This window comes from Perissodus microlepis, chromosome 18 (assembly GCF_051167445.1).
Source record: "Perissodus microlepis isolate ML-2025 ecotype Zambia chromosome 18, ASM5116744v1, whole genome shotgun sequence".
NCBI classification, from domain to species: Eukaryota; Metazoa; Chordata; class Actinopteri; order Cichliformes; family Cichlidae; genus Perissodus; species Perissodus microlepis.
In genome coordinates, this window is record NC_140478.1 from 34,712,762 (window position 1) to 34,733,333 (window position 20,572).

At 39.1% G+C, this 20,572-nt stretch overlaps 2 protein-coding genes across 2 annotated transcripts; both read left to right on the top strand.

The window, feature by feature from the left end:
* The first annotated feature begins 1,874 nt into the window (after positions 1 to 1,874).
* LOC146368767 (tripartite motif-containing protein 16-like) lies at positions 1,875 to 4,164 on the top strand. Its single transcript, XM_084911673.1, has one exon. The coding sequence runs from the start codon at positions 2,089 to 2,091 to the stop codon at positions 3,751 to 3,753; it is 1,665 nt and encodes a 554-aa protein (XP_084767799.1). The 5' UTR covers positions 1,875 to 2,088; the 3' UTR covers positions 3,754 to 4,164.
* Positions 4,165 to 8,240: 4,076 nt separating this feature from the next.
* On the top strand, positions 8,241 to 18,049 carry LOC146368768 (STARD3 N-terminal-like protein). The gene is made up of 8 exons (XM_084913587.1): positions 8,241 to 8,261; positions 14,163 to 14,240; positions 14,380 to 14,457; positions 14,787 to 14,882; positions 15,350 to 15,467; positions 16,037 to 16,132; positions 17,011 to 17,078; positions 17,159 to 18,049. The coding sequence occupies exons 1-7, from the start codon at positions 8,256 to 8,258 to the stop codon at positions 17,073 to 17,075; spliced, it is 537 nt and encodes a 178-aa protein (XP_084769713.1). The 5' UTR covers positions 8,241 to 8,255; the 3' UTR covers positions 17,076 to 17,078; positions 17,159 to 18,049.
* The last annotated feature ends 2,523 nt before the right edge of the window (positions 18,050 to 20,572 follow it).

The window sequence follows — 20,572 nt, forward strand, 5'->3', positions numbered from 1 at the left end:
TTTGAATAAATGTAAAAAGCTTGTTTTGCTCCTGCTTTGATTTCTTTGTCCAGGTAGAAATTCTGCTTTTTGCCTCTAAAATCTGAAACAGTTTGAAACAAAGTTTGGCGCTCTAATCCTCTCTGTGTTTGTCCTTTGGTCAGATGGTGATATTGAATGAAATATTCCAGTATTCAGTAGCTCAGCAGCTTTGTAACATGTGGTTTTGCACACTGTTCAAACCTCAGATGTTTGTGTAAACAAGTGTGGAGGACACAAACTCACGGGGGGAGGAACGACATTTACTGTTGATGTGTCTGACATTTAGTCTCCATGAGTTCTCATGAGACTGAAGAACTCTGTGATCTCTAACATGCAGCTGTATGTTTTGAAATTATGTGTCTCATTCTCTGGACTTTACTAGACAACGAGTGAAGAACATGTAACGAATATCATCTTTAAAGTGATGAATAATAACTCTGCCTCTGTGTCTTCATAAAAAGATCGTACTTCTGAAAGGTCAGAGGGCAGCATCCACTCTGGTTTTACACAGTTTTGCAGGTTTAGCTCTTCTGAAGTTCAGCACCTGCTTTTTCAACCAATCAGAAGCCAGTATTGTAGAGAGTTCATATTTCTTTTCATGCAATTGAATAATTTTGAATGTTTAGGTGAATATTTATATTTAGAGTATTTTCTCGATCAGTGTCTTCAGTCCTGACCCTGAGTGCGTACATTTAAAAATAAAGTGATATAACTTCTTTTACATTACTGTGAACTTCTTGTACAGTTTGACAGCTGATTGTTGTCGTGTTTGTCGTCATATGAAGATCGTTTCCTAAAGAGGACTGAACAGTCATTCAGCCTCTGGCTCCATCCATGAATCTGATGTTTGCTGTATAATCTGTGCTGTTAATAGTGTAATGGAACATATAATTTGTACATATAATTTCATATGTAATTATGATGATCTTTACCCATTAAGATTTTAAATGAACGATAAACAAAGGCCAAGAAAACTGAGTTAAACTCCTGAGTCTACTATATATTTGCACCATGAAGAAATCAATTGTTTGCACCAGTAATAAATAATCAAATTATCATCAATTATTTAAATAAATGAACCATCGCACCAAACAAAACAACAATTCAACAGACAGTTCTATAAAACTGTGGATGATTCAAAGTGCTGCTATAACTGCACAACAAAACTGCAGTGAGAAAAGCTTTGGATGCTCAGTTTAGTTATAATGACAGTTAAACAACTAAAATACTCGGTTAAGTAGGTGAGAAAAAGTTACATTTACTGGATCAGTTTACGACCAAAATACAATTGAATGAATTACTGACATGGACACTTTGTGAAAAATTACTAAACAGTTCAGGCAAAATTTTACTAAAACCTTTAATTAAACTTGAAAGTTTGCATTTCAAGCACATCTTGATGTTTTCATTGAAAATCCACTGTGACTGTGTACACAGGAAAAACTACAAAATAATGTTTTGTTTGTTTGTTTTTGTAAACACTGTGGACCGATCTGCATTTGTTATTGCTAAATTTAAATATTTGTTACTATTTAATGATCATAATCTCATTTGAACATAGGTTTGATTTAGTGGAGTCAGTTGTTCCCATGCATCATTCTGTAAGTGTGAGAATGAACTAAGATTAGAAAATGTCAAAATATAAAGTGTCATTTATTTTTATTCATCACAGCATCCTGAACTTTGGCGAACTTTCTAAAATATAAAATGAACTCGCTGAGTGTTGACTGTCACATTTCAAAGGACCAAGAAAAGATAAACTATTAAACTTTAACTGGGTCAGACTTGTTACTGCATGCTGTAACCAAACATACCACACCCTGCATCATGTGATTGGCTCTTGGTTGCTCTGTAAGAATATTTCTTTAGTGCCTCCCTTCACAGATGTGTCTGTATCAGGATGGGTCTAAACAACATGGTGTAAATGCAGTTGCTGGTGAGCCTCATTTCCTGTAGGAGGTGAACAAGAGCAGAGATCTGTTTCCCTTCAGAGCACAGAGGTTGTTTCTGTTCAGAGGAAGTGAAACTGTCTGACAGTCACTGAGAGACGGTGAAACGGCACAGCACATGAATCAAATGGATCAAACAAAAATCTGCTGTTCAGTCTGTTTGGATCTACTGAAGGATCCGGTGACTATTCCCTGTGGACACAGCTACTGCATGAACTGTATTAAAAGCTTCTGGGATGAAGAGGAAAAGAAGAAAATCTACAGCTGCCCTCAGTGCAGACAGACTTTCACAGCGAGGCCTGTCCTGTTGAAAAGCACCATGTTAGCAGATTTAGTGGAGGAGCTGAAGAAGACTGGACTCCAAGCTGCTCCTGCTGATCACTGCTATGCTGGACCTGAAGATGTGGCCTGTGATGTCTGCACTGGAAGAAAAATGAAAGCCTTCAAGTCCTGTCTGGTGTGTTTGATCTCTTACTGTGAGAAACATGTTAAGCTTCATTATGAATGTCCTGCATTTGACAAACACAAGCTGGTGGAGCCCTCCAAGAAGCTCCAGGAGAACATCTGCTCTCGTCATGATGAGGTGATGAAGATGTTCTGCCGTACTGATCAGCAGAGTATCTGTTATCTCTGCTCTGTGGATGAACATAAAGGCCACGACACAGTCTCAGCTGCAGCAGAAAGGACTGAGAGGCAGAGAGAGCTGGAGGTGAGTCGACAAAACATCCAGCAGAGAATCCAGGACAGAGAGAAAGATGTGAAGCTGCTTCAACAGGAGGTGGAGGCCATCAATCAGTCTGCTGATCAAACAGTGGAGCACAGTGAGAAGATCTTCACTGAGCTGATCCATCTCATCCAGAAAAGAAGCTCTGATGTGAAGCAGCAGATCAGATCCCAGCAGGAAACTGAAGTGAGTCGAGTCAAAGAGCTTCAGGAGAAGCTGGAGCAGGAGATCACTGAGCTGAAGAGGAAAGATGCTGAGCTGAAGCAGCTCTCACACACAGAGGATCACATCCAGTTTCTACACAACTACCCCTCACTGTCAGCACTCAGTGAGTCTACAGGCTCATCCAGCATCAATATCCGTCCTCTGAGCTACTTTGAGGATGTGACAGCAGCTGTGTCAGAGGTCAGAGATAAACTACAGGACATTCTGAGAGAGGAATGGACAAACATCTCACTGACAGTCACTGAAGTGGATGTTTTACTGTCAGATCCACCAGCAGAGCCAAAGACCAGAGCTGGATTCTTAAAATATTCACGTGAAATCACACTGGATCCAAACACAGCAAACAGATGGCTGTTATTATCAGAGGGGAACAGAAAAGTAACATTTATGAAACAACAACAGTCTTATTCTGATCATCCCGACAGATTCACTGAATGGTGGTCAGTCCTGAGTAGAGAGAGTCTGACTGGACGTTGTTACTGGGAGGTGGAGTGGAGAGGGAGAGTTTATGTAGCAGTCGCATACAAGAATATCAGCAGAAAAGGAGGGGGTAATGAATGCTGGTTTGGACGTAATGACAAATCTTGGTCATTATATTGTATCAACAACAGTTATACATTTTGGTACAACAACATCCAAACTCGTGTCTCAGGTCCTCGTTCCTCCAGAGTAGGAGTGTACCTGGATCACAGAGCAGGTATTTTGTCCTTCTACAGCGTCTCTGAAACCATGACTCTCCTCCACAGAGTCCAGACCACATTCACTCAGCCGCTCTATGCTGGACTGAGGGTTTATGATTATGGAGCCACTGCTGAGTTGATTAAAGTGAAATAGACTGAAGTCTTTCATATTGTGGGTTTAAATCTGTATTTTAGTTTCATTTTATTTTCTCTCCATCATTTCTGCACAGAGATCAGCTGTCAGTCAAACATTATGGGTGGTACCTCCACATCTTCTAGTTGTTCTCTTGATGTTTCTGAGTTTTTAAAGGAGATCTTTCCTGTGACTGTTTATGGAGGCTATCACTGCTCATCATCATTTTGATTTACTAAAATATTTCTCCACATGAAAATGTAAACTTCTCTATCCTCTAAATGTTTCTGGAATATTTGTATTGAACAATGTCGACATTTCTCTTTATGAGTATGGCAGACCATGTGTGTGTGTTTGTGTTTGTTTTTGTCAAAATCATCAAACAAATGAGGAAAAACTGTGATTTTAATGAATGAATTCATATATTGTGTTGATGTTTTATTGTGTGAATAAACTGGAAGGTTTGACTATAAATCAAACTTTGAACAAAGTCTTTTCTTCTGTCTTCATTCCAGGATCTCACTCAAATCTGATGCAGAAAATATGAAACTAATCTGAGAGAATAACTGAAGCAGTTTTCCTCCTGAAGCATCACAAAGTTCAGAGTTCATGTTTAGAGCAGAAGATTCAGCAGTCGCTCTGTGACCTTTCAACTTTCTTCACTAAAACAGCTTCATTGCAGAGAAACAAGTCACATTTTCTTGATGTTCTTAAGTCCTTTCAGATGTTTTTAATGGTCCTTGAATGCAGCATCAGTGTCGCAGGTTTAAAAGGTCACTTTCTGTTGTGTTGAAAGATTTCCTTCAGATATGGTCTTTAATCAGTAAAGCCAGTGATACAGCAGTGTCATTAGCTGTGTTATTGGCACCAGGCTGTGTTTATGTATGTATTTAATTCTGTCTGAGGATGTCTTCAGCATGAAATGATCATTTGCTCAGCTGCTGTGTCTCAAACGACTCCTACAGTCTTTGCTTATGTGACCAACTTTTAAACAACCAAAACAAATTCCCCTTTCCTTGATAAAAGTCAACTTATCTCGATGCATTTTAGCTTTAAACTGCTTACAATTCTCTAGTAAATGACTGCTGTGTGAACAAAACAAACAACTATGCAGAACAGTGGAATTTGTTCTGCTTCCAGTTGATTGAGTTTTGACTCCTGGAACCGTACTGACATTAGTGGCAAAACTACTTCCCTTTTTTCTTTGCTTGGTGGAACTTGAAACTTTAAAGCTGCTTCCAGATTGTGAGTCTTGGATGTTGCCAAACACTGGATCTTATGCTACTTTCACCTGTTTTATTATGAAGGCAACCAGATCAGTGAACACTGCTCTGTGACCATTTTGTTCCTGCAGTTCATAGGCAACAACTCTCCATTTTTCCCTCAATTTGTATGGAAGTTTCATAACAATCATTCTCATATTTGAGGGCAAATCCAACTCCTTCATATAAACAACTTGCTGTGTTGGATTCGAACATCCTTGAAGAAAAAGAGAGAATGACTGTAGACCTTTCACATCCTCACTTTTAATAGGTGCCCAACTCACAATCCTCTCCATCTATGCAGAGGCAATTTTATTTCCGTTCCCAAAATGTTCTCCAAGAAGATATTTGTCTGTGGAATAGCCCTGCTCAGGAGGTAAATGCTGACAACTATGCACCAAGTCTTTAGGCTGCCCCCTAGTGAACTGCTCTAAAAAATGCAAACAGTCGCTCCAGTTATCAGTTTTAGCTTCCACTCCATTTTCAAAGGCATTCATAAATGATCTGTACTGTAAAGGGTCTCCATCAAACATAGGGATGTTTCTAGCTGGAAGGACAGAAGATAAGTTTTGTTTTACAAGCAAAGTAGTGATGTCATTTTGTTTTTGCATAATATTGACAATCTCCTTCGTGCAATTCTCAGTCAAAGTAGGAGACTGAGGCTGTGTTTGCTGCGTCACTTGAGCTGAATCATCAACTTTTACCATCACCTCATCCACCTGATGTTGGTTTTGACTTTGTCTAGGTATGATTACTTGTGATTCAGATGCAGAATTTGTACCAGAGTAATCTCTTTCTGCCGGAACAAATGTATCAGCACAAGGATTTAAATTAGGCGCTTCTTGTACGTGCCCTCTTTCAAAATAAGAGTTCATTCCATCAGAACGCTCAGAGCTACAAACTGAGTTTATTTTTAAGACACGAAGCTTTGCCTTAGTTGCTGCCAACTCTGTTTCCAAGGATAATTTCTCCTTTTCTTTTCTCAGTTTTTCCTCTTGCGCTTCAATAGAATGTTTTTCTTTAATGCAGCGAGTCGCTCCATGAGCGCTGCCTTGTCAGCCGCAGCTTTAATGCGTGCGGAAGATGTTGATGAAATTCGACTTTGCTGTGACAATGTTTTCCAAGGTGGCTTTACACTTGAGATATTAGAGACACTGTCTTCAGGATTTATTTCATCCAAACTTTCAACAGCTTGATCATTAAGAGCAGTATTGCTTTGTTCAGTATACGGCTCGCCTGCTTGCTGCAACCAAACCTTTACTTTGTCCATAAAAACAGAGAATGCTGTCACCTTAGACTGAAAATGTGCGCTTTGCCTTTTCACTTCATCTTCTGGCAGTGGCAAACTTAAAAAGGATTCTTGCAAAGCGTTTGCATCTTGATAGCATTTAATAAACTTCCCAAATTCCGAAGACACTTCCTTAACCTTCTCATGTGAGGTCATTAAATTTTCGCCATGTACTTAGATGCTTGCTTACACATTGAACTCCGCTTTTCTTGGCATGTCTTTATATACAAATCCAAACCTTTTGGCGTAAATTTGATGCTTCTTTTCTCTGCTTGCATCTGAGTGTCATCCTCTTGTTTACTCTCTTGTTTACTCTTAATATCCGACATTTTTATTGTCCTCTTGGATTATTTCAAACATTATAAAGATGCACAGCACACTGAGAATCCATAGCATAAAGCGCAAACATGATTGCAGTGAAGAAACATTTCCACAGAGGGCGTTGGCATGTTTCAATTAGTGATCCTATTATGCACAAATTTAGTACATCAAAACTCAGTTCATCAGTCTTTGTAGTGAAATAATGTCTTTAAACTCCAATAGCTTCACCGTTTTCCTTTACGGCTTAAACAATATTATCACTCACCAGCTTTGATGAACGAGTGACATGTTGATCCAGGCTTCAACATCAAATCCGTCTGGAGTACTTACAGACGATCCAGTAACTTTTATTCGAGTTCGACGGTGATCCTTGAAATCCATATATCCAACATATCCATTAATGAAGGATTATTCCTTTGTCCACGGGCAGGTTTTTTACTTTTTGTAGTGGCAATTCCTTTTGTTTGACAAACCAAACATCCCACAGTTAAAGGTCCACAAGCCACTGCTGCACTGAGATAATATTTCGTACGCAGGCAAAAGAAGTCCACTGTCCAAACTTTAAAGTTGCGTTTTTATGGTTTATTTTATCCAGTTTGGCAAGCAATAACAAGATCCATTTTTAGTTACTTCCTGCTGCTTCTCCTGCTCTAGTAAAAAACCATAGGCTCACCCCAGTGCATGCTGGTCCTATACCAGTGTCTTTATTTATAGAAACAAAATGGCCCTACAGCTTTTACTGACTAATTTAACAAGGTAACATCAAACAAACAAAACATTGAAAGAAATATTAACCTACAAATAAACTTGTAAATAAACCCCAACATATAAGTAAACTAACAACAAACTTTAACTGATTTCAAAATAATAAAAAATAAGAACAAATAGCTCCAACAGAAGTTATTGCTGCAGACTGAAGGTTCTGTAAACTACTCAGTCATAGAATGATTACGATATTGAACTAAAACAAATGCCTGAATCCTAAATTATGGATATCCTATTGTGGTGATCTGAAATGTAACACTAAATGTGATTAAAACACTAAAACTCTGGACTCCGGGGCTGAACGACCGCGGGGATCACCAGCCCGAGGAAAACACAAAATACACATGACTCCGTGAGAAAGACAATTCATTCTTGAATGAAGACGTTGATCAGACACATTTAAAATGTAGCCAATTGTGTTTATTATTAAATTATTAAGGAAATAGAAAAGCGGGGGAATAGAAAAGGGGGGAGGGGTGGGGGGTAAAGAAGAGGGTAAAGGAAAGGGATAGAAAGGAGGAAAGAGATAGAGGAGAGAGAACCCCAACTATGCCCTCTGAGCAAGCACTGGGTGCGACAGTGGATAGGAACAACTCCCTTTAAAGGAAGAAACCTATGACAGAACCAGGCTCTAGAGGGGGCAGTCAACTGTCGGGACTGGTTGGGGGGTGAGGGTGAAAGAGAAAGGGGTGGGGGGGGGAGATGGGACAGGTGTTAGGAGTTAAGGTGAAAATTACGATGCGACGGTGGAGGAGGAAGACGGGGTGACATCAGCAGAAGGAAAAGTAGAAAAAGTAGAAAAAGCAGGAGTGCTCTTTCTCCAGAAGAAGCGGAAGCGTTTTTTCTTCTTTTCCATCATCTTTTCCACGAGCACTTTTTTCTCTAGGATGAGGGTTCGTAACTCATCAATTGTTTGTGTATTTTCCTTCTCGAGTTTCCTGCATGTTGTCTCCACTTCTTCTAATTTGGCTTGTTTTTCTTCGAGCCTTTCTTTCAGTTCTTTACATTTGGCCTCCTGCATAAGCTTTGCCTCGTGCATCTCTGTATAACTGTGTTGTAATTTGTTGTGTGCGTCTTGTAGCTGCTGACTTCTCTCGAGTTCTTGAAGTGTACACTGCAGGTCTTTGTTTGTTTTCTCTAGTTGCTGCTTTAACATCTGCACCTCAGTGTTTTTGCACTTCAAGTTGTTGGAAAGTTTCTCCAGTTCTGTGTTGTTAATTATTCTTTTTGAATCATAATCAGGTTACCACAAATTGTTTTTTAATTTAGTAGAACTTGAAATGTTTGTCAGTGGGTAAACAATTCATAATGCAAAGTCAGAAACATCAAGTTATTCTTAGTACTGCATACTTGCAATACATAAGTTGTCCTAACAGTCATGTAGGGCATCCGTAGTTCAGGGGGTCGGGAAGCTCATCTTGTAACTGGATGTAATATTAGCAGACAGAGGGTTTGATGTTGCAGAATCTTTGGAGTTGTACCATGCTGAATTGAAGAGCCCAACTTTCACCAAAGGAAAGAACTAACTGGCCCCTAGATTGCCCAATCAAATCTCTTAATGCCACCAGCCCTCCCCTACCTTCACTGTGTGCTCAGCTTGTAGAAAAGAGTTGAGTGTGGAAGAAATGGCAAAAATGTGGAGCTGAAAAGCTAAGAGAGAAAAAGAAATTATATATAAACCAACGTGTCAAATTAATGGACATGTTAGTTATTGGAGTTCTGGCTGCATTTTATATATCTATATTGTGTCCTTTTTATAATAAATAATAAAAAACATTATTTATCCTCACTGTATGAACATTGTTGGAGTCCTTGAAGTCTCGTCATGTTGAAGTTACTCATGTGATGTGATGTTGTTATAATGATCCAGCTGGTGTGCAGCCATCATATTAGAGTTCTCTTTCTTCTTCTGATTTTATACAATTTTTCTGTGATGGTGTCACATTTACAGTGGTCGCAACAATTGCACCTATAGGACCCTGAAAAACTGGTGCACAGACTTCAGAGTCTAATAAGTGTCACCACTGTAACCACTGCATAATGCAAACCATGACACGAGTTTAGTCTTGGTGTGAAACTCATTTTGGTTCATAGACACCAATCTGACCTTAAGTGGAACAGACCCATAAAACTAATGCGTAATAAATCTGTTAATAAATAAATCCAAATTCTCCCATCATCATTCTTTGGTAGGAAGTCATAAATAGGAGTTAAATTCAGACTCGCACAGGCTCACCTCTGCACGACTGGCTTCTCCTGTAACCCTGCATGTTTCTAAGGTTTGTTTTCTTTCTTTTTTTGTTGTTGTTCTTGTGCTTTTTGTCCTCGGGTGAGGTTTGAAGTGTCTGTGTGGTGCAGCTGGTCTGGTCTGTCCAGGCTGCACCACACAGACACTTCCAATCACCACACATCAAAGTACAAAGCGTATGACGTCATCACATTCTGTGTTAGGAAGTCATATTTAGGAGTTAAATTCATTGTTCATCATACTCAAGAAATCTTTCTGTTATCTTGATTAACTTATCCCAACATTGTTAATCAGACTAAGTGATCACATGACGCTAGTTATCAACTCTATAAGGTAAACCAGGGTTTCCCATTTTAGCTACTAGCCTGTTTACATGAAAGGGGTGGCGTTGGGGGCATCTGACCAATCACATACAGAGCAGCAGAACAGCTGACTTTACAAAGAAAGATAAAACTATAAACATGAGCATCCAATCATGATCCAGGTGACAGTGAACCGCCATCGAGCTCATCCACTGATCAAAGCCTCTCCATTTCAGCTCAAAAGAACACAGAGCTCAGGCTGTACCCAAGACTCGGGTACAGAGGCTCTCTTTTTTTTTTTTTTTTGCCCCCACCACCAAATAACAGGAATGCATATAAGAGCAGCGGTAGCTACTCACAGATCCCTGTCAGAACAGGCATGGGGTCTGTCAACTCCCCGGCCGTTTCTGTGAGATTGGAGGCGTACGACATCGGAGAGAAGAAATGCATCTCGGATGTGAGGAGGACTTTCTGCCTCTTTGTCACCTTTGACCTCTTGTTCATCACGATGCTCTGGATCAAGGCGCTTCATAGATACAGAGAAAAGCCCAACAATCATATGACCCCCTATGAGCAAGCACTTTGGCGACAGTGGGAAGGAAAAACTCCCTTTTAACAGGAAGAAACCTCCGGCAGAACCAGGCTCAGGGAGGGGCGGCCATCTGCTGCGACCGGTTGGGGTGAGAGAAGGAAGACAGGATAAAAGACATGCTGTGGAAGAGAGACAGAGGTTAATAACAGATATGATTCAATGCAGAGAGGTCTATTAATACATAGTGAGTGAGAATTAAGATTCTCCCATCATCATTCTTTGGTAGGAAGTCATAAATAGGAGTTAAGATTAAGATTAAGATATATCACCAGACAGTGAGCCTTTTTGACTGAGTCAGCCTACTCGGGAGAAATTTATTGGATGCATCTGCTGTCTTCTATGTATTTTGCTCAAGAAAAAACTAAAACTGAAGATGATTTTATTATTTCCCAGAGATTAAAGGGTTATTTAAAAGTAAAGTTAAACAAAGTCAGGAAAGATAAAACGCTAGTATTGAAGTTTTTAAAAAACTCCAAAGTAGGTGAAGCCGTTAAAAGGCCAGGCTCAGAGCCTTTGGTTTTGCTTTTTTGTGGAAAAACATTTATTGTTCTTTTAGAGCATTTAGAGTTGTTTCTTTCAGCTTGTGGTGGACTTTCGGATTGACAGCATCATTCCTATCTGCTTTTACTTTTGTGCCTGATCGGTACGATTAACAGCAGTCAGCTTGACGCACAAGTTCAATTTCAAGTTGGCTTTTATTGTCACTTCAACCATATACATTTAGTTCACAGTGAAACGAAACAACGTTCCTCCAGGACCAGCCGATCGGCCACAATGCTGGTGGCTTTGCGAATACAGCGTGTAGTGTAGATGTCCTCAATAGAGGGGAGAGAGACCCCGATGATCTTCTCTGCTGTTCCCACTATCCGCTGTAGGGTCTTGCGGTCCGATATGGCACAGATGAACTGAATAACAAAAATAAACACACCGTAGATTTCTGATGCACTAAATCACTTTGGAGGAAAAATGAGTTTCCTCTGCTGACTGACAGTTATTGTTTGTTGAGCTCAGTTGTATGAAAGTTCAGAGGAACTCATGAGTAGCCACCGATTTGTACACAACTGATAGCAAAGTGTGGACTATGGCATTACATGTGAACAAAGGTTTAAAGCTGGTGAAGAATGCACGTTCCTTATCTGTACAGACTTTTTCTTAACTAAACTATCAAGTGGTTTAGTTGGTATCGTGGTTTACAGTGGTTCGCCTACCAGGTGAAAGATCCCAGAAGGAGACGCTTATCCCATTGGGTTTGGTTCAGGAAAGGCATCTACCTGCTGTGGTGACTTCTTGTGACAAGGGAGAAGTAATACCATTACTTCTTCCTGTTCACAATTTTTATCTTTGTAACAACAAATCATTGAGTAATAAAACCAGCTGCCTTTTCAGTGAGTCTCTCATCCAGTGGTGGTTGAGCTCCAAATCCACCGTCTTACACATCAGTTTGCGGCAGCTATCCTCGTTCTGCTCTTGGTGAGCTTCATATAGAGGTACAGAAGCCAGTTCTTGACATGGTGCAGGTTCTGCAGATGGACTCTGTTGAGGGCTTCAGTCCAGTTAGGTGGAGTCAGACAGCTGGATGAGAGACTCTCTGGAGAAGCAACTACAGAACTCCCAGAATAGCATCATAACCAGAGAGCCGGCTGGTAGTGATGACAGAATAAAGGTAGAGCAGATAGACACTGAACTTTCAAAATAAGAGCCACAGGATTGTCCATAAGTAAATCAGTCGCAGATGGCAACGTCCTTTAAGATGGATTAAAAAGGTATACCCGTTGATATACCTGATTAGATCTGTGCGCTGTCATACAACGCAGCGGCCAGATTGCACCAGACTGTCCTCCTCCACAGTTATTTAAATGGACTATAAAATATGCAATAAGATTAATGCTACAGGTTATTTTAACCAAACCAAACTATTTGTGCTTTCTCAGCACTGCCCCACCACTAACATCTGGATGAGTGTTAGAAAGCTAACTAACTTTATCAAATTACATCCAGGCTTTGTTTTAAAAGGAAAGAATTTCTTGTCTTTAACAAACGGCAGTGTTGTTAACCCATCCAGATAAAAACAAAAACATACATCTGTTTGTTTCTATTTTTTTTACCATGGTGGCAGTTTAGGAGGAGCTCTTGCAGGAACTTTTCTGGTTTTTAGTTACTGAAATGCTGCAGTATGTGCAGGGTGCCGATCTTTGTTTTTTCTGCTTTGAACCGTGATCTCAGGGTCTGCTGATTTAAACTAATGGAGAATTTACAGGCTCGTGCTGCAGTATTGAAGTGTCCAGCATGTTGGAACAGTGTTTGTGTCCTCCAGGACTCTGAACTGTTTACAGTATTTGACTGAAAGTTTTAATTTATTCTGAACACGTTTATCTTCTTAGATGACAGCAATCATTAATTAAGCCGAGTGGACTCTGTCTCTCTCCTTTTTGAAGATGTTACTCAGCGTTGTTGCTTTTTCTGTAAATGTCACATCTGAAAAAAGCCGGAAGGAACATTTAGTAAAAAATGTTACTAAAATGCCATCACGATAAGAGATGGATAAAGTCAGCAGAATTATCAAACGTATTCCTGTAAGGGTGCATTTAGATACCACAAACAAACAGAGTTTATGAACTACAGAAAAAAAGTTTTTTAATCTTGTGCACACATTAATACGGTTCCTGCTCAGTTTGCCTGTTTACATGTTTTACTATTTTATCTTATTTGACTTGTTAAAAACAGGTCTGTTAACCATTAATCGGGAGGAAGCCGTTACATTATTGTCAGTCGTCCTCATCGTTTCAAATTGTACGCTATCGTTTGTTTCGTGGTTTCCAAAATAAGCTGTTTACGGCAACGTTTTTCCATCGGGGCGCAGAGAATACCAGCATGGCCAGTGAATATGAGGCAGAACCAGGTAGCTCCAAACAGAAGGACTAGTCGAAACAAAACGAGGACCTTATTCCTAATGAGGGCCGACCCCTGTAGCATGGACATGATTTGGTTATAAAAAGTCTGACACGGACCAGAAAACTCTACTATGCAAATTATGCCGCAAACCGGTTCCCACCACAGACTCAAACACGACAAACCTCTTCTACCACCTACGCAAGAATCACGTGAAAGGTTGTTGACAGAGTTTACAGATGAGAAGCAAAAAAGAGCCGTCAGGTGCTCAAAATAAACCTTAGACTCAAACGTTAGAACAGGCTTTTCCTCGCAGCACGCCGTGTAATAAATACAAAGAACATGGTGGCCGTTACATATAGTTTCATGCACCGGTCAAAACACTCGGCTCCAGGTACACGACACCCAGCTGAAAACGCTTCACACAAGTCGGGTTGCCCAAGATTCATAGAGTTTACATAAAAAGCCCTTTTTTGTCATATACATCGTTATCAGGATGAGAAATGTCTTACATGAGGATATGAGATTTTGGTCATCGCACAGCCCTAATCCCAAATGTTTATTTGAATCCTACAACTTCTCATGTTTTTTGTGTTGTATTAAAACTTATGATTATTATTTTAGATGGAATAAACTTACAAAAAATATTCCTCTAGTAACAAAAAATATAACTGCCTCACTCAGGTCATTTTAGCCTCAGTTGTGTCAGGGTTAACTTTAACATTCAGAGTATTTGTCATGATGAGCTGTTTGTGTTTGTCAGGTGAACGGCGGCATTCAGAATCGGCTGGAACAAGAAGTCCTGCACTACGACTACCACGCCTCCTTCTTCGACATCTTTGTAAGGTTCTTTCTTTTGCTTTAAATTATCAACTTTATATCATTTATTTTATGTGGGGTTTTTTTTTTCACTATTTTTTTCCTTCCTTTTTGTTTCTCTCCTCCTTCTGTGCCACCTTCACCTTCCTCCCCTCCCTCAGCTGCTGGCAGTTTTCAGGTTTGCCGTCCTCATCCTGGCCTACGCTGTCTGCAAGCTTCGTCACTGGTGGGCCATCGCGGTAGGTTTTAAGGCTGTACGCCACAACAGTGTTTCTGTAATTGCGCCAGCAGAGGGCGCTGCCCAGCAAGAGCTCACATTGTTGGGTGCACAGTGAAGTGTCTGGCAGGAGGATGCACTAATTCTTGTTTCTGTGCATTAAATATGTCTTCAGGGGGCATCAGTGTTTGTTACAGGGTGATTCTGTGATTTTTCCATTTCACTTCATTATATTCAGTATATTTAGAGAGTTAAAGACCATTAACATGAGGATGTTTTCAGGTAAAAGGGGTTCTGTTTAAAATATTAGCAAAAATAAGAGCATTTCTGATGTTTTCTGTCTTTGTGCAGATCACCACTGCAGTCAGCTGTGCTTTCCTGATTGCTAAAGTCATTTTGTCGAAGGTAAGAAAAAGCTTTACAATTCCTAACTGTCTGCACTCCTGGGTGCACTCCTACACACACACACACACACACACACACACCTTAACAGCACCTCAGAAAACAGGGTGGTACTTAAAGCTTTGATCTAAGAAACCTGACAACATCTAATATTTTCATTATTTGTAACAAAAATGTTGCACTGACTTTAGTTTTTTACTTCTAATAATATCTTTATTTATTTTAGTATTGGTGTCAATGTCCACACACAAAAACCTCTTAGAGGACAGTTTGTTGTTGGAGTTAATTTTCCTCTGCAGTCTTTGCTCCATATTCCCCGATGGCGATGCATACATGAGGATTTAAGGAAGTGAAGCAAACTATCTCCTTCCTGTACAGGAAAACCTGTAATTGCTGCTGCTTAACAATAATAAATATTTGTTTTTGCACCTTCTAAATTTTAAATGGTCAGATTTTGTATGCTTTGTGTAGAATTACGTATTCATATTGGGACGTGTGTGTTTCTTGTGTAGCTGGTGAGTCAGGGGGCCTTTGGGTACCTGCTGCCCATCATCTCCTTCGTTCTGGCCTGGATAGAAACGTGGCTGCTCGACTTCAAGGTCCTGCCTCAGGAGATCGAAGACGAAAACAGTGAGTCTCAATTGAGCTAATAATAAAAAAGGCACCTTCATTACTGTTGCAGTACTGCTGCTGTCACTGCTGTGATCTCTGTCAACAGATCGTTTACCTTACAGGTTCCTTTTAAAACCTTCCTTTAAGTTAGCAAAAGAATGTGAAAAAACAAGTACTATGACTCAAGAGCCTCTGAGTGGAGAATGAAAAAGAAACAAGAAAACGATAAAGAGCAGCAGCAGACGCTCTGGTGAAACACTGCCACCTGTTGGTGAACATTCAAAGCTACATACTGAGTAATTTTATTTAGTTGTTTTATTTCAAATAAAAGATCATGGGATAAGAAGTTAATATTATAATTATTTATTATAATGTTAGAGTAAAAAGCGTAATGCATCATCTTCCTGTTGCTATTTCACAGGTAGTTTACCTGTAATTATTAATAATTATATGCAATGAACAACATCTGCAAATGTGTTTACTCACCTGATAAATGAAAGTTATTTCACCACTGTTATGTTATTTTAACCTCATTGATGTCCTGCTGATGCAGTTATTCCTGCTTCCTTCATCCTGCTGTGTTTCAGGACATCGGTCCATCATAGATACAAGTAGGGCTCCTCTCCTGGGTCCAGGTCCTTTATCTGATGGGCAGTTCTACTCTCCGCCAGAGTCTTTGGCAGGTCTGTTTCCTCCCACTGACATCAGACAAACCCAAACACACCCGACACACTCGCTTCAGCTGTCGCTCCTTCAGACTGCTCAGTCTGATGATTCTGACTCTTCATTCCCATTTAAATGAGCGTACAGACACAAAATATGAAGATATACAGTTCATTTTATTGTCATTATTATTATTATTATTATTAGAGTTTTTAGATTTCCAGCTTTGCACTTCACACCCAGAAATGAGTGGCGTAGCTCCTTCAGTATTTGTTTCACTGCACAGTGAAAGGAGCTTTTTCATCTGCAGACATCTTATTGCTTAGAAAACAATTCAATTACTCAGCTGCCTCTGCAGTGAGCCTTCCATACAATGGGTGGGCCCATCCTTTGCAGACACAGACACTCTCCAGAGCAGAAGCAGAGCTGCAGTCGATAACACAAAATACAAAAATAATTCCCGTTTCTGTAAAATGTGAAGAATTAAAAGTGAAGGTTTATTCTCACACCAGACTCCTGCAGCTGCTTTGAACCTGCAGCCTCCTGCAGACGGATTAAGACAAGCGCGCCTCAGATGTTTCACACAGGTCAATAAACAAGAAAATTTAAAAATGATGAAACCTGACAAGACAGGAATTGTCAGGCTGGTTATCAGTGGCTGAATTTTCAAAATAAGAGCGAAGGGCATCATCTGCTATTAAGCAGTTGTAGATGCCATTAATGTCTTTAAGGATAATACATTTAGTTGGCATGAATACCTGAGCCGTCCGGGTTCAGAGGGGTCGTCTTCTAATCTGAAGGTTGGCAGTTAAAATCCTGGCTCCACCGTTCTTTTATCATCCTAAATTTTCTGTGGTGTTTCTATAAAAACGCTGACCGATTTCCCTTTCGTGCTCAGACTCTGACGAGGAGCTGGATGATAAACACGAACCTGAAAAAGGGCTCATTACACAAGTGACTTAACAGGTAAGAATACGTAATGACAGACGTCAGTCAGGATTCGTATCCACAGTATTAGTCTGATGTGCTGTTTTATTTCTCCACAGGATCGCCGATCCTGAACATGGAGGGATTTTTGGGTCCTCCAGCGTTGTGCTACCGAGGGGAAAACTTCTGCCTTACACCTTCAGCCATTTTAGTTTGTATTTGTTCATATCCACAAATGCAGCTCACGTTCTGATATCAGCCTTCTGCACGTACACCGCGACCGGGAAAGTGCCACTTAAAAGTTTCAGTGTCATGAACTCTGGTTACTGTATGAGTTTTGTTTCTCCACCTTTAAGGAACTCGAGACCTTACAAGAGATTTATCAGAAATAAATCATTACATCCTTATCAGTATCCATCCATAATTCAAAACATTACATTCATTTTAAAACTTAAAAAAAATATATATACACTTTCAATTAAAAAACAGAGTGTTAATGTCTTATTTCCAGCATAATGTTTACTTATAATTCTGTGATCATTTTCTTATGCTTCGGTTGTGTCACTGCAAAGGAAAATAAGCTCATGGATGCCACAGAAAGGATTGTTCAGCCAGTATTGAGCCTGCAGACCAGACTGTAGCAGAAAGAGAAAGTCAAACTCTTAGAGATGTTTATGATTACTTCAATGTCTTAAAAATGTGCATGAAAGAATATTAAGGTAACATATAGAGATGTGAACGATACTGTTTGTTTTGAAACGAGTGAAGGATTGTGTGTTAAAGAAAACGAGCCATAAACGTGCAGCATGTACACTCGGAGATTTGGGTTTAGTGCACTGAACAGAAGGGACGCTGCTCTCGAAAGCTGCTGTGACGGGCGGGGAAACGTTCTAATGGAAATGTACATATCTTCATGCATGCTTTGCAAGCTCAGTGGATGTTTATTCTTTTTTTTCTTTTTTAAAGAAAAGCCCGTCTGTATAACAGAATCATTAAAATGTTAAAGGTTATGTGGTTTTGTTTAATTGTTTATGTCAAACGTCGACCTTAAAGAGATCAACAGAATAAGAACTTAGACATAAATTAGCCTTGTGAATAAATAAAATGTGAAAATATCAGTTTGTTTCAGGTAATGTCAGCTGTTTATTAAAAAAAATATTCCTTTAAAAAAACTTTTTCATCTCTATTTTTCTTAAGCCAAATTACTAGTCTTAATTAAGGTGAACAGACTCTGAATGGGGGACTTTTATTTTAATTGTGTGTAATATATTAATTACATTTATTGAATTAAATAAAGATTAACCCTTATTTTTTAAAGAAGACATGCTACTGAATACATGGACTGTAGATAAAAGATGGAGGTGACCTTTTACTAGAGTTATTAGTTTCGAATTTTCTAGTTTTTATTTTTCATTCCATTTTGACTTTTTAAGGTCAGTTTAGTGTCAGTTAGTCTCCAGAGTGAATTTTCTTCTTTCAGTTTAGTTTTTAGTAGTTTCAGTTACTTTTAGGCTTTTAAATTATTATTGTTATATGGAGGCCAAATGTCAGAGGGAACATTTATGAAAATCAGTAGAGAGATCACTAAAAATAAAGATTTACCCCCTATTTTTAGTTTAGTTTTCCAAGTTCAATGTCTTGAAATGTTTTATTTTTATCTCAGTTTGGGTTTCGATTAGATTAAATTTTTGGGGGTTTTGTTTGTTTGTTTTTTGCTAAGCAAGCATTGTCAACATGCTCCATCCATAAAATACAGCTCAACCTTTGTTTAATTTAATGCATTTTTTATTCATTAAATAAGATCAAACTAATTTTTGGGGGGACTTTTTATTTAGTAATTTTTGTGGCAATAACCAAAAAAACAAGCAACATATTAACATTCTCTGACATAAGACCATTTAAGAGAGAGGGAAAAAAACAGACCATGATTAATATAATGACATGTCGTAGGGGAGATTTATAGCTTTATATTACAATGTTCCAAAGTTCGTGTTCATTCACCCAAGTATCTGGCCACACATCCATCTCTGGTGGAAGATCTCCACCTTCAGTTGCAGGCTTGCTGTCATTCTTTCCATTGTATGAACTCTTTTCAGTCTCTGTTTCCATTGAGTTATGGATGGTGAGTTTGTTTGTTTTCCTTTTCTTAGCTATCAGTAAGAGTATCTGCAGAATATATTTTTCATCTATGGTATACCTCTCTCTAGGTATAACTCCCAAGAGAAATATGGTGGGGTTCAGTGCAGTATTTACTTGTAGGATTTTCTCTGTTTCTTCTTTGATTCTTATCCAGAAACCTTGAATTATTGGACAGTCCCAAAAGATATGTGAATCGTCTCCTATTCCCCCACATTTTCTCCAACATAGTTCTGCATTGGGTTCCTTACAATATGAGGAGATAACAAGAGGTGTATTAAAAAAAAATCTAATTTTAAATTTCCAGTCAAACTCTCCATAATTGACTACTTATTCCCTTGTGACAAGTTTGACACATCTCTTCCCATACATTATCAGTGATAATAATATTTAGTTCTAGTTTCCATTTCTCTGTAATATGGCCTGTATTTTAAGATCAAACTAATTTTAATATTAGATAAGAATAACCCAAGTAAGTAAAAAAGTGTTTTATAAATGATGATTTCGTTAGAAATCCAGAAATCACTCAAACAGAACCTGTCTGTCAAAGTGAAGCAGGCTAAAAGCTCAGAAAAACAAACATCACACCACGATTTAAAGACGCTCAAGAAAACTTGTGAGAAAAATTACAAACAAAGTTATTGGCATCTATTAGTCTGCAAATGTTTGTAAGGCTTTGGGGCTCCAGTGAACAACAGAGAGGTGAACTTTCCAAGAAGCTACCAGTGACTCATCCAGGTCACATAAGAACCCAGAATAACATCTAAAGAACTGCAAACCACAGAAATCTAATATATAAAAAATGTATAAAACCACATGTGCTCAATGGGTTGTTTTTAATTGTTATTCTTCTGTTTCAATTCCTGTTAAGATAAACCAGCTGGAGGGAACGCGGCAGATAAACGACTGCAGACAGAAGAAGAAACACAAAGCAGCAGTTTCTGTAATTCTCTTTTATTAATTTTTTTCTTCACATTTTTATTGACAGAAGTCAAGTAACCAAGGCATCTGTAAACAGTGCATCCACAAATCTACATGTTGCCTCTCATCAGTGCGATCGTTCAGTCATTCAAAAACACTGTTTGGAAATAAATACAATACTGATTGTTTTTTTTTTCTTTAAAAAAAAGAAGAAGAAGAAGAAGGTAAAACCTACATCTGCCTGAAGGAGCTCGTAAAGATTCAGTCTTTGTCTGTAGTCACAGTCTGGAAATGATGCCACATATGAAGCAACACACGGAGGTAAACGACTCAATGTGGTAAAATCCTGAAGCCGGAGGATGAAATACTGACACCACCTGCACGGCTGGTTATGTGAGGTTTGAGTTTTCAGAGGGAAAAACAAACACAGATGTGTAACGAGCTGTAAACAGAGAGCCAAGAGGAAAGAAGCTCCG